The sequence below is a fragment of the Giraffa tippelskirchi genome, chromosome 7 (genome assembly GCF_054371585.1).
Source record: "Giraffa tippelskirchi isolate mGirTip1 chromosome 7, T2T-mGirTip1v1.2.pri, whole genome shotgun sequence".
Lineage (NCBI taxonomy): Eukaryota > Metazoa > Chordata > Mammalia > Artiodactyla > Giraffidae > Giraffa > Giraffa tippelskirchi.
In genome coordinates, this window is record NC_137281.1 from 10,466,513 (window position 1) to 10,480,531 (window position 14,019).

General features: G+C 49.2%; 1 protein-coding gene and 1 pseudogene across 5 annotated transcripts in view; both read right to left on the reverse strand.

Moving 5' to 3' along the window:
- NECTIN2 (nectin cell adhesion molecule 2) overlaps positions 1 to 14,019 on the reverse strand; it is a 34,797-nt gene that overhangs the window by 19,083 nt on the left and 1,695 nt on the right. For all 4 annotated transcript variants that reach the window (XM_081515818.1, XM_081515817.1, XM_081515819.1 and 1 more), the window contains exon 2: positions 1,763 to 2,158. In XM_081515818.1, coding sequence (XP_081371944.1) covers positions 1,763 to 2,158 — 396 coding nt within the window. The remainder of the gene's footprint in view (positions 1 to 1,762; positions 2,159 to 14,019) is intronic.
- On the reverse strand, positions 3,338 to 5,805 carry LOC145515438 (large ribosomal subunit protein eL15 pseudogene; annotated as a pseudogene). Its single transcript, XR_014060888.1, has one exon. The product of XR_014060888.1 is annotated as a large ribosomal subunit protein eL15 pseudogene (transcript).

The following is a 14,019-nucleotide window of genomic DNA, read 5'->3' on the forward strand; positions in this document are numbered from 1 at the left end:
AGATGAAGGAAATTCCCTGGTGGTCCACCGGTGGTTAGGACTCCATGCTTTCACTGCCAAGGGTGCGGGTTCAATCCCTGGTTGGGGAACTGAGATTCTCCAAGCTGCTCAGCACGGGAGAAAAAAAAAAAAAAATCAGATGAATTCCAGCCACCTGGTCTCTTGTCCGTGAGGTTCATGTAACCTGGACCTGTTGGTTCCTCGCCTCTTTGAGGCTTATTCTAGCCCTTGCCACGAGCCTCCTGTCTGCTCCTAGAATGTGCTAGTTTGTTTCTCTTATCCCAGCCTTTGCCTAGACTGTTCCCTCTGTTGTGCCTTCGTTCTTCTCCCCACGGGTGGCTCCTGCTTACACTTAGGGACTTGACTAAGAGGCTTTCACTGACCATTCTCTCTACGTGAGTCCGCTGGGGCCTTACTCTGAGTATTACAACATCCTGGAGCTCCTTTCGTTTGCTAATTTGATTATTCTCTGGCTTGACCTCTAAAATGTTTCCATAAGACAATGACATCTCACTACCTCCACTGCCTCCCCTTTGGTCTAACTGCCATCACCTGTCTCCTGGACTTATGCCCTCAACGCCTTTGTGAGCCTCCATCCTCACTCCCCACGGAGCCTGTGAAAACCCAAGTCAACACCTTCCTCCTCTACTCAGAATCTCCTGTAGCTGTTGTTCTCTCAAGGCAAAAGCCAACATCTTCTCATGGTCCATGAGGTCATCTGTGATCTGTGCTCCCCCATCACTGGCTTGACCTTGCCTCTCCCTGCCCCCCCCAATCACTCATCTCCAGCCATACTGACTTCCTGGCTTTTCTTCAGACCTTCCAGGTGTGCCCTGCCCCAGGGCCTTTGCACTTGCTGGTCCTGCTGCCTGAAACTCTCCTCCATGGACCTGCAGGACTCCCTCAAACCCTCCCTAGTTTGAGTTCAAATAGCACCAGACCACCCTCACTAAAATGGTAACTTATTCTCCTCCAATTTCTAAAGCGCCTACCACCACCCAGCTCACTCTTATTTTTCTTATTTATCGTGAGAGTTGGACAGTGAAGAAAGCTGAGCGCCGCAGAATTGATGCTTTTGAACTGTGGTGTTGGAGAAGACTCTTGACAGTCCTTTGGACTGCAAGGAGATCCAATCAATCCATCCTAAAGGAGATTAATCCTGGGTGTTCATTGGAAGGACTGATGTTGAAGCTGAAACTCCAATACTTTGGCCACCTCATGCGAAGAGTTGACTCATTGGAAAAGACCCTAATGCTGGGTAGGATTGGGGGCAGGAGGAGAAGGGGATGACAGAGGATGAGATGGTTGGATGGCATCACCAACTCGATGGACATGGGTTTGGGTAGACTCCGGGAGTTGGTGATGGACAGAGAGGCCTGGTGTGCTGCAATTCATGGGGTTGCAAAGAGTCGGACACGACTGAGCGACTGAACTGAACTGAACTCCCTTAATTGGAGTCTAAGCTCCAGGAGAACGGGGACTCCTGTTCTCCTTAGGGCTTCATCCCTAGAGCATGGCATAGTGTTTGGCACAGAGTAGGGACTCAATCTACTGAGTGCTTCTTGCCGGCTGTATCTCCTCCCTGCAGAACTACCGGTGGCAAATAGCAGGTGCTTAATGAAATCACGGCCAGCTGATGACCGCAAACAAGGTAGGTCGATTTCCCAACTAAAGCCCAGAAACAGGCCAATTGGGGGCGCTCGCGCGTTGCATCCTTCCCCCTCTCACTTCGCCGCAGCCCCGCACCCCCTACCCCACTCACCTATGACTCTGAGCCAGGTGACTCCCCGACTGGTTCCCTTGGGGAAGGTGGCAAACTCGCAAGTGTAGTTGCCCTCGTCCTCCACCGTCAGCCCCCTGAGGGACAGCGTGGCGTCCTGCACCTCCAGCTCCGTGCCTTGCCCGGCCCCCGCGCTCGGCGCGGTATTGACGAAAGACAGCCGCTCCTTGCCGGGCTTTGGGCTGGGGAAGCTGCGACCATACTGGGGGTGGAAGATGGCCACGTTCTGTTTGCCTTCAGGCGCGTCCAGGCGCAGCCACGTCACTTGGGACACTCGGATTTCAGGCGCTGAAGGCAACAGGTGGCACGGAAGCTCTACCGTGTCCCCCAGGTTGCCCCGCACCTCAGCAGCGACCTGAACTCGCACATCCTGGGCTCCTGGGGAGAGAGGAGAGAGAGAGAGGTCGGGTCGGGGAAGGACCTAGAAATCCCTGGGCCAGGCAGGGGCATCATGGGAGGGGGCCCCCTCCACCCCACCCCGGAAATGCAGACCCCAGGGTAATGCAGGCATCTTCACGCCGTCCCAGTTCCCAAAAGGCCAGCCAGATAAGACAGCTTGAGGAAAACTAGGGCCATTTAGGTTCTGGGCTATATGTCATACGATTATGGAATTACTGCTCGTGATCTTAGGTGTGATGAATAAATTGTGATTATGTAACATTCATGTAGCCATGAAATTAAAAGACGCTTGCTCCTTGGAAAGAAAGATATGACAAACCTAGACAGCATATTAATCTGCAGAGACATCACTTTGCCAGTAAAGATCCGCAGAGAGTCAAAGCTATGGTTTTTCCAGTAATCATGTATGGATGTGAGAGTTGGAGCATAAAGAAAACTGAGCACTGAAGAATTGATGCTTTTGAATTGTGGTCCTTGAAAAGACTCTTGAGAGTCCTTTGGACAGCAAGGAGATCAAACCAGTCAATCTTAAAAAGAAAATCAACCCTGCATATTCATTGGAAGGACTGATGCTGAAGCTGAAGCTCCAATACTTTGGCCACCTGATGTGAAGAGCTCTCATTGGAAAAGACCCCGATGCTGGGCAAGACTGAAGGCAAAAGGAGAAGTGGGTGGCAAAGGATGAGATGGTTAGGTAGTATCACTAATTCAATGGACATGAATTTGACCAAACTCTGGGAGATAGTGGAGGACGGAGGAGACTTGCATGCTATATAGTCCATTGGGTGGGAAAGAGTGGGACATGACTTAGTGACTGAACAACCACAAAGTATTCCTTAAATCAAAAATCTTTTAAAAATATCCTATTTTATTTCATTTTTCACCATACAGCTTTTAGTGTCTTAGTTCCTCTACCAGGGATAGAACCCAGGCTTGGCAGTGAGAGTGCCGAGTCTTAACCACTGGACCGCCAGGGAATTCCCTCTTATTGAAGTATAGTTGATTTGATTTATTTTTAAAATTTTATTTATTTATTTAATTTTTGTCTGTGCTTCAGTAGTTGTGGTGCTTGGGCTTAGTTGCTCTGCAGAGTGTGGAAACTTCCCAGACTAGGGATCGAACCCTGTGTCCCCTGCATTGGCAGGCAGATTCTTTTTTCTTTTTTTTTTTAGTTTAATAGACATTTATTCTATTATTATATAGTTGAACAACCTCTACACACAAAAGAATATGGTTTAAGATTTTTTGAGTGAGAAGGAATTTGGGTCTCAAAAGGTTTTGCAAGCCTGTTTTCTGGAAATCACTTAAGTGGGCCTTTTAAAAGACCCTTGGAGAAAAAGACAAGAAAAATTGGTTCAAGAAAATCAGCAATTAGATTTCAAAATTAAACTACCTATTAAGAGAGCAAACCAAGAACTGGGGCAATTCCTCTTCCGTATTTCCTACACTCAAATACACCCTGGGAGACAGAAGTCTAGTCTCCAGGAAGACACGATGCAATAGGCAGAATGAGGTGGTGAGCCCAACCACAACTGGTGGCCCAGCAAGTCTGGAACTGTGAGGCTCTTGAGGGTCATTTGAGCAGGGATGGGAACAATTGTAGACAGCACAGTCAGAAGCCAATTGAACTTGTAGTGACACCAACTACATGACTTTTCTCAGTAGCCTTTTTTTAAAAAAGATACTTATTATTTGTTTATTTAGCTTGCCAGTTCTTAGTTGCAGCACGCAGGATCTTTGATCTTCATTGCAGCATGTGGCATTTAGTTCCCTGACCAGGGATCGAACCTGGGCCCACTGCAATGGGAGCACAGAGTCTTAGTCACTGGACCCCCAAGGGAAGTCCCTCTCAGTAGCCTTTTAAGAATGGAGTGACTTGACCCTAGAGAACACTTAGCAATGATACCACCCCTATTTCCTGCATCCCCTAAGGTGGTTCATGATGGTCACAAACTAATACTACAGATAAAACATTTAATTTTTTGGTAAGTTTTTCCTATTGTCCTACACATGAAAGGGATCTGATGAACATCAACCTCCCAATCCTACTAACGTTACAAACCTCAGGGCTAATAACTCCCTCTCACTTATCTAATGTTCAATTTCCATTAGTTTTAATCGACACCAGTGTCAATACAACCATTTTGCATGAAGTTCAGTATCCTACAGATACCAGAGTCTGAACCAGGAGCTTTATGTGAACTTCAGGGGTACCATGGAGGCCAAGGCAATTTAATTTTGGTAAATCAGGATTTGATTCATTTCTGAGAACCCTCTTGCAACAGGTCTATTCAATTCTCTTAAAAATAGTGGCATTACTTTTCGCCTTTCAGAAGCAGCAGTTACATAAATGTAGTATTAGATTAAGCCTAAAACATGGACCCTAGTCAACTTTATTTTTCTGCATATGATCTTGAGAAAGGATCAGGATGCCCTTCACATTTCCAAGGAAAATCCAACTTAAAATGTTGTCGCTGCCAAACTCTATAGAACTGCAGAGCATTGCATCACCCCAGTAAAGCTGCAGGTCTCATCACATGCATCAACAAATCTAGGGTTAAATTTCTGCACTCTTCTTTTACAGAACTTTACACCTATTGTACCAAAAAGCATTTTAAATATGGATATATCAACTCCCTAGCAAAGCAAAAACAAAGGCATTTCCCTTATTAGAGACGAGATACACCATCACTTAGTCTTCAAGCATCACTACACTTTAACTTCCGTAATTTTTTTTTGGCTGTGCCAGGTCTTAGTTGATCTTAGCTCCAGGCATGTGGGATCTTAGTTCCAGACTGACCAGGGATCAGACCTGTGCCCCCTGCATTGGAAGCTCAGGGTCTTAACCACTGGACCACTAGGGAAGTCCCTAACTTTCATAATTTGACAATGCATTCAATGAAGCAATCTGCAGACAACCAGTTTTAACAGACAAATTAAAAAACACTTTTAAGGAGACAAGGACGTCCTAAATTGTTTATTAGCTAAGAACTTGACAAATGTTACTTATATTAGCGGTGGAGCTGGAGAATACCGCGCCTTCTCCAAGCTGCACAGGGAGAGCCACCAATAGCGTGGTGGAACTTGTAGCCCTTGCCTCGCCTGCAGCTCTTTCTGCCTGCAGAGTTAGCCCCCGCCACCTCCCCGTGCTTGTGGACTGGTCTGTTGATCCACTAGGGGTCAGGGTTTCTTCTGATAGCTTTATGGAATGGATCAATGAGGATAACCTCAGAGAACTGGTATGTAGAATCGTCACCAATCCAGTAGGAACTCAGGGCCCTCAGGGCTCCACAGTGGCGTCCAGTGTGCTCCTCAGCAACAGATTGAAGGCTTCGAGCAAACTTGAGCTGGTTGATACCATGGTGGACAGGCTTGCCGAAGGTGGCATCCTTAGAACTGGGCGTTTGCGGCCACCGAGGCGCACACGAATCCAGTGTATGACATAACCTTGCTTGGCCTTGTACCCCAGCCTGCGCACCTCGTCGGGCCGGGTAGGGCGGGGACGCGGGGCGCGGTGCAGCGCCGAAGAGCGGGTGGTACCTCCAGCAGCGCACCTGGGGTAGGAAGCGTATCACGTCTGACTGCTTCTTCCTCCATAGCTCCTGGATGTACTTGTCCGTACCCATTTCAACTCACCCTGATGGCTGCCGCCAGAAGAAAAGGAGCGAACCTTTCTCCCTGGTAGGCGGATTCTTAACCACTGGACCACCAGGGAAGTCCTGTAACTGATTTACAATGTGTCAGTTTCAGGTGTATAGCACAGTGATTCAGAATTGTCTTCAGATTCTTTTCCTTACAGGTTTAACAAAACATTGAGTATAGTTCCCTGTGCTATGCAGGGAGTCCTTGTTGGTTATCTCTTTTATGTAGTATTTCTTTTTCTTAGACGATAAAGGGAGGGTGAGAATTTCCTGTTGGTCCACTGGTTAAGACTAGGCTCTCTCACTGCTGAGGGCCCAGGTTCAATCCCTGGTTAGGGAACTAAGATTCCACAAGCAGCCCAGCACAGCCAAAAAGAAGAAAAAAGAAGGGGAAGATAAAAGGTGGAAATATCATATCTGCAATGTACTCTCAAATGTTCATCAAAAAAAAAAAAAAACCCTAAAATGATAAAGTGATGAAACAAACATGACAGAATATGACCCGCTGTCAAGTCTAGAGGCAGAGACGAGGGAGGCTGCTGGGCCTTTCTTCCAACTTACATGCGTATGTTGGAAATTATTCATTATCAAATATTTGGAGGGAAAAAAGAATCTTCCAAAAATAACAAAAACTCAAATCTATGCCAAAAGAAATTTTAAAAAAATTTTAAGGATATGTATTTCATTTTTTTCTCTCACTTTTCTATAAAACCTACAACCCTCTGACCCTGTTTTTTTTTTTCTATTAACTGCCTTAGTGAGATTAATTCCCATTTATCCATTAAAAATGTATGATTCAGTGGCTTTTCATATATTCACAGGAGTCATGCATCCATTGCCATAATCAAGTTTAGGACATTGTTGTAATGCCCCAAAGAAATCCATGTACCCATTATACAGTCAATTGCACCTCCCATCCCCCAGTCACTAACAATCAGTAATCTATTTTCTGTCTAGAGATTTGCCTCTTCTGGGCATATCACATAAATCAAATTATAAAATATGTGGCCTTTTGTGTTTACTTTCTTTCACTTGGCAAATGTTTTCAAGGTGTACCCAGGCAGTAACATGGATCAGTGCCTTGGTTCCTTTTTATGGCTCAGTAATATTCCACTGTACAGACTGACCACATTTTGTTTGTTCATTTAGCAGCTGATGGACAACTGAGTTGTATTCACCTTTTGGTGATTATGAACAAAGCTACTGTGAGCATTGGCATGCCAGTTTTTGTCTGAATATATGTCTTTTATTTCTCAGCTCATCATTTGTTTTCTGACTTTTAATAAAAACCAATATAAAAATAAATGTTTCTCCAGAAACTTCCATTGGTGGTCCAGTGGCTAAGACTTCATGTTCCCAATGCAGGGGCTCAGGTTTAATACCTGGCCAGGGAACTAAATCCCACATGCCACATCCCTAACTCTAACCCTATGACCCAGCGCAGCCAAATGAATGCATTAATAACTTTTTTTTTTTTAAGGTGAATTTTTTTTTACTGTGCAAGGCAGTACAGCATGGCTACTGAGAGCACAGACTGAGTGCCTTCAAATCCCAGCTCTGCCACTTACTGGCTATGTGACACTAGACAAGTCGTTTAACCTCTCTGTGCGCCAGTTTCCTCAGCTGTAAAGGGGAGGGTAATAATGGTGCCCACCTCCTAGGGGTTGCTGTTTAAGGATTAAAGGATGTTTGTTGAGCACTTAGCACACAGGGCCCCAGGAAGTGCAAGATCAGTGCTTGGTAAATAAACACAACCAGCTAAGTATAATTACAAGTAGCCCTTGACACCCAGCTCTGAGGCAAGGGCCCATGCCCAGCTGTCTTTGACTGAGACATGAGGGGACGCGTGTGTGCAGCTGCTGGCCTCCCACAGGAATCCAGGGAACATTAACAAGTGACCCTAGTGAGAGGGTCCCCAAAAGAAGGCAGTCCTTCGGGCAAGACCTGTCCTAGGCACTTCTCAAAAGAACCCATCAGTGAAGGCCATGTGACACACACATCCTCTCATGGAATCCCTACATATATCTTGCAACTCAAACCCAGGGGGACCACCTTGAGATAGGGGCATCCTCCCCTCTGGAGGGACCACACTGCAGAGTGTCATGTGTGGGACCCTGGAGCAGATGGCTGGGAGCTTCCTGCTGGCTCTGTCCCCTTTTAGGTGGGTGACTTTTTTTTTTCCAATATTTATTTATTTGGCCACACCAGGTCCTGGTTTCAGCATGTGGGATCTTCCGTCTTCATTGTGCCATGCAGGATCTTTAGCTGTGGCATGGCAACTCTCAGTTGCGGCATGTGGAATCTAGTTCCCTGACCAGGGATCGAACCCAGGCCCCCTGCATTGGCAGCATGTAGTCTCCCAGCCACTGGACCACCAGGGAAGTCCCCAGGTGACTTTGCTTTGAGCCTGATTTTCTCCATCTGTAAAATGGGAATGTTTAAGCAATGCTGTAGGGTCCCTGGCGACAAGTCCATGACATGATTTTCTCCCGTAGGTTCCTTGGAGGGCAGGCACAGCAGGTGAATCAAGTGGGGGCAGACAGCCGCATGCTACCGGCCAAGTCCAGCTCCCTCATAGTTACTTTTGGCTCAGGTAGCACAGTTCCAGAAGTGACCTAGCAGCACAGAAAGATCTGGAGGTCAAATCCAGACAAAAATCAGGATATGAGACCCTGGGAGCAGCAGTTGGGTGGAGCTGAGGCAGGGTCTCCCTCTTCCCTCAAGGTGCCAGGACCCATTACCTGCGTGGCCCCCAGAGGCACTGAGGATGGGACAAGGGTTCCCAAAGGCTCTGCCCATTTCAAGCTGGGTGAGGAGGGAAGGGAACTCAGGGAAAAAACACCCAGGCCAGTGAGCCACAGAAGAGATGTAGGGTGGGGCTGAGGGTTTAAGTTTTCTTCTTGAGGTAAGTGGGAACCATTGAGGGTTCTTCACTTGGAGAACAACTTGACTAAAGCAAAGATTTAGAACTTCAAGGGCTTGAGTGGTAGAACCTTCCTGCTAGCCATTCTTTTCCAGTCTGTGCCAACCAGTGGGCAAACAAATAGTTGCTCAACACGGAGACCCCGGGTACTAGAGTCAGTCCCTGAGGATGGGGATTTGTCTATCTTGTTGCTTACTGTATCCCTAGAGCCCACACCAGGGTGTGGTTATAGTAGGTGCTCAATCAATACTGTTGGGAAAAAAAAAAGAAACTGTTAAATAAATATCAGTATCTGTTCTGGCTGCACATTCCACAGACGTGTCAGGACAAGTCCTCCAGGAGTTGACATTCCAGGAGAGGGGAGAGATTGTACAGATAGTCGGGGGTGGGGCAGGGCTGGGGGTGGAGGGGAGGATCTAAAGCAGGGGCCTGACCCAGCCGAGGGGAAGGGCAGGAGGGCTTCCTGGAGGAGGAGACCCTTCCCAAGGGAAGCCAAGTTCCAGCCCATGGAGCCCCACATCTCTCTCTGGGTCACTGGGTCCCTTTGGAGACTCAGATTTCTTGTCCTAAGGAAATCTTGTGGCTGCCAGTTGCCCCTCTTCTGGGGAGTTCCCTGGTTAGGCCCAGTGGTTAGGACTTGGGCTTCACTGTCGTGGCCTGGGGTTCACACCCCTCTTCTGAGGGAGGTTGTCCTCCTGCAACTTGAGTGGCCCTGGTAGCTTCAGAAGATTAAAAAAAGAAAAAAAATAAAAACTTTTGGGGATTTCCTGGCAACTTAGTGCTTAGGACTCTGCTTTCACTGCCGAGGGCAGGGGTTCAATCTCTGATTGGCAAGCCTGAAATAAATGAATTAATTGATTAAATTAAAAAACCCCACTTTTAGCTTCTTGTGGGGCAAGCTTCTCAGAAATTTCTGTCATCACCAATATTCTGTCCCGGATGGCCACACACCCTTCCTCTTTCTGACCAGCTGCCTCTCATCCCCTCACTCCGCACCTCACTATTTCCCCATCTCACACAACAGGTTTTCATGACCCTCCTGAGCTCCTGGAGGGCAGGAATTCTTTGCCTGGTCTTGCTCATAGGGGTACCCTCGGGATCTGCAACAGAGACCTGCTCCTGGTAGATGCTCCATATGTGTGAAATGAAGGTTTTAAAATTCCAAGGCTCCACGATCCCCATTCTAAATGTCTCATTTTGAATGAATGAATAGCATGGTTCAGCCCCCATACGGTTAATAGCCCATCTTTTAGGTCTTTCCACCTCAGTAAAAGGTTTAGGATGGAAGCTTTGTAGTCATACCTGACTCCACTTTTTCTCTCTCAACCTGCATTGCAATCCATCAGGAAATCCCATCAGCTTCTTCAAAATACATCTTCAAGTGGACCAGGTCTGACCCCTGCATTGCCTGTATCCTGGTCTAAGCCAGTGGCATCTCTCCCCTAGGTCATGCCACACACACCCCTCTCCCCACCGTGGAGGGCTGCAGGTGCCCGCTGCAGTTCCCACATGCAGAGAAGGGTCTCTTCTATGGCTCTCTCATCACTCAGGGAAAAAAAAAAGCTCAAGTCTTTACAGCAGCCCACAAGGTCCTGTGTGACCTGTGCCCATCCTCTTTCTGACCTCATCTCTTACCCTCTCCCCTTGGCTCACCCTACTCCAGACACGCCATCCTCCTCACCACTTCTCAGACATGCCAGGCAAGTTCCACCTCAGGGCCTTTGCACTTGCTGTTCTCTCATCCTGGAATACTTTCCCTTCCCTCACTCCCTTCATATCTTTGCTCTGGGGTGTTCCCTGACCACCCTAATGATGAGAACAGAAATTCCCTTGACACTGCTTCGTTTTCCTCATTGAACCTGATGTCTTTTCCCTGCTAGAACATTAGTTCTGGGGGCAGGGATCTTTGTCTTGAAAGTATTAGTCCCTCAGTCATGTCCAACTCTTTGCTATCCCATGGACTGTAGCCTGCCAGGCTCCTCTGTTCATGGAATTCTCCAGGCAAGAATACTGGAGTGGGTATCCATTCCCTTCTCCAGGGGATCTTCCTGACCCAGGGATCAAACCCGGGTCTCCTGCATTGGCAGGCAGAGTCTCTACCATCTGAGCCTTGGTCACTGCTGTATTCCCAGAGCCTAGAAGAGTACCTGGCACACTGTAAGAGCTCCAGAAATGTGCTGAGTGAATCAATGAGGTGGAGATGGGGAAGCAACAGTGCATTAGATGACAGAGGCTGAGGCTGAGTTAGAGTCTGGGCTTTTTCTTAGGGGCAGTAGGGAGCCATAGAGAGTTATAGGCAGGGGGAAGGACAGGGTTAGATTTGTGCTTTAGAAAGAACCCTCAGAATGGAGTGGGGCCAGGCGTCGGGGGTCAGGGCTGTGGGGATGGAGGATGAACTCGATTGGAAACACATTCAGAAGTTGCAATGGTTGGGACATGGAGGCTGACCAGCTGCGGGGCAGGGGTGGGTGGTGAGAGGAACGAGGTGTATTGGCTGATACCCAGATGTTTTGCGTTTCAGGCAGAGGCGGGAGAGATGAAGCCAGGAGGAAGGTTGGCCTGGAGTTCAGACCCTAGTGTCCGCGACACTGCTGGGCGGGAGCCTGTGCCCTGACCTTGGCCAGAACATGGTCAGCAGCACAGTGGGGGAGGGTGTGGCCGTGGGAATGCCAGCCGCCCTCAGCTTTCCTTGGCCAGCCAGGCTGGTGACAGCTTCACAGGGTGTCAGCTGGGTCCCCAGACACACTTCCCTTGCCTGTGGCCTGGGATGCCAGGCTTCCTGTGGTGGCAGGGTAGGGGCGGCTCAGGGCATTGTGTGAGTCCAGGGGAATCCTTTGGGCGGGTGGGGACAGAGACCCAGAGCCTGAGACCCTGAGATCTGGGGAGGGGAAATCAGGGCTGAGAGGAAGGGGCTGGGGGCCCGGACTCCTGGGTTCCTGCCTGCCTGGCTGGCTCCTCCTGGCTTGGCTCACCTCTCCAGACCCACAAGGTATCGTGACCTGCCCTCTGACCACAGGGTGTGGCAGACGCCAGCTGGCCCTTGAAGGCCAGTGTGCTTGGAGCGCTGGCCTCAGCTGCTGCCTCAGCTACCTCCTTAATTAATTAATTGCATTAATCATGGTGCTCACCCCCACAGAGGACATCCAGGAGCCGGTTTGGTTGGGGGCGGGGGGTGTTGTTGAGCAGAAGCAGCCAAGATATCGGGCTGTCTGTCTGGGTCTGCATATCTTCACCTGCCTCCCCCAGCCCACCTCTCTGATGGTGGTCATCACTCAGCTCAGGTGATGGTCATCATTCCCCTCCCTGGTCTGTGATTTTCTGCCTTTCTGCAGGGACTTCACCCCTACTGAAGGTCTCCCCTGTGGAGTCTGATGCTTCTGGGGGTGAATCTCCAGGACTCTTCTTCCTGGTCGAGCCCCTCAGACAGAACCCCACCCCCACCGTTCTGCCCAGGCTGAGTTTACACCAAAACACTTCTGTCTCTGAGACTCTGGCCCTCCTCTCACAGGTCCTGTCTCTTTGATCTCTTGTGTTTCTGTCTCTGGTTCTTAGGGTTCCCAGTCTGTCCTTCTGTGTCTCCCAGGAGTCCCTAGTCTCTGCTCTCTGTGTCTGTCCGTCTGTCTCTCTCTAAAAGTTTATTGAGATATAATTCCCATACCATATGATTTGCCCATTTAAAGTGTTTAGTTCAATGACTTTAAGTAAATTCATAGATTTGTGCCTCCATGACCACAATCAATTTCAGATCATTTTCACCATGCTCAAAAGACCCTACCTGTTCTCATATTCTCTTTCTTCTGTACTCTGACATCTGAGGTCTGGATCTTTTGGGTCTGGGGGTCTCCTCATCTCTGGCTCCCTGCACCAATTCCTGGGGTCTCTAATCTCTCCAGGTTTCTGGTCTCTGTCTCTCAGGATCTCTGTTTCTCCGTGGCTCTGACCCTCTGCCTCCTGGGTCTCCCCATCTCTGCATGTTCCTCCACACCCCTGACATACTTTATCTTCACTGGGCCATCTTGCTGGGTCCCCTTTTCTCCTCCTTCTCTTGCTCCATTTCACAGCATCGCTGGGACATTAAAAATGTAACAGCGTCTCTGGTAGGGGTGGGGGAGCTAGCCAGCCTGCCCAACTCCCTGTCCCTCCTGTGTCCATCACTCACGGTAGCCCCCACACAGTGCTGGCCTTGAGGTTGGCCTGTGCCTTGACCACCCTGGGTCGTAGCATCACCATCAGTGACTGGCTGGGGTCTTTTGGGCCCCCACCCAACTGTCACAAAACCTCTGTCTCTTTATGCCGTTCCTGCCTTTATCGAGATGTCTTTCCAGCTCCCTTTCCCCTGCTCCCCCCTTTCTCTGCCCCATCCCTATCGCTGGATTTCATCCCCCCATCTGTCTGTTCCATTTCTATATGTATCTCTGACCCTGTCCCTAAATTTGTTTGACACCCTCCCTCTATTGGCTTCTGTCCCCATCCGTGTATCTCCAGCCTCTCCCTGAATTCCTCTTGCCCCTCTGCTCCCCCCCAGGATGTGAGCTGACCCACTCCTACTTCTCCCCTGTCCAGTTCTCCTTCCCTAATGAGAAGAGACAGCAGACCGGCAGTCCCCTCTCCTCCCATCCCCCTCCACTACGTGGGGCTGCCTGGCTGACACGGATGAGCAGTGAAAGCCCAGGAGGACTGGGGAGGGGAGCCGGCCCAGCAGGAAGCCCAGGTGGTGCACTCTCATTCCTCAGAGGCCAAGGAGGGGGAAGTCAGAGCAGCCAGGGACAGGGAAACAGAGATGGATGGAAAGGAGAGAGAGAGAGAGGGTGAGAAAGGAGGAGAGAAAGAGCTTGGAGAGAGATTAGAGAGCCAGAGGAGCAGACAGGGAGAGGGTGAGAAATGGAGAGAGGAAGCGGGGGGAGAGAAAGTGAGGGAAGGAGGGGAGGGAGAGACAGAGAAGAAGAGGAAGGAAAGGAGGGAAGGAAAGAGGCAGAGATGAGAGAGTGCAGGGCACAAAGGCACAAGGATGGAGTGTGGGGAAGGGGGAAGCTCTTCTCCTCAAGTGCTAAGAGTTTCCTCAGGGGATTAGTGGGATTTCTGAACCTGCCCCCCACCCACCCCAGTGTCCCTGCTGGGATGGAATTGTTATCTCAGTTTTCCAAAGAAGGGAATGGAGGCTCAGAGGCACTTTCTGGAGCCCACCGGTGGGGCAGAGCCAAGAAAGGCTCTGAAGTCTGCAAACTGGCTGAGGATGCTGGGAAAGTGGCTTGTCCTTTCTAAGCCTCTGTTTCCTC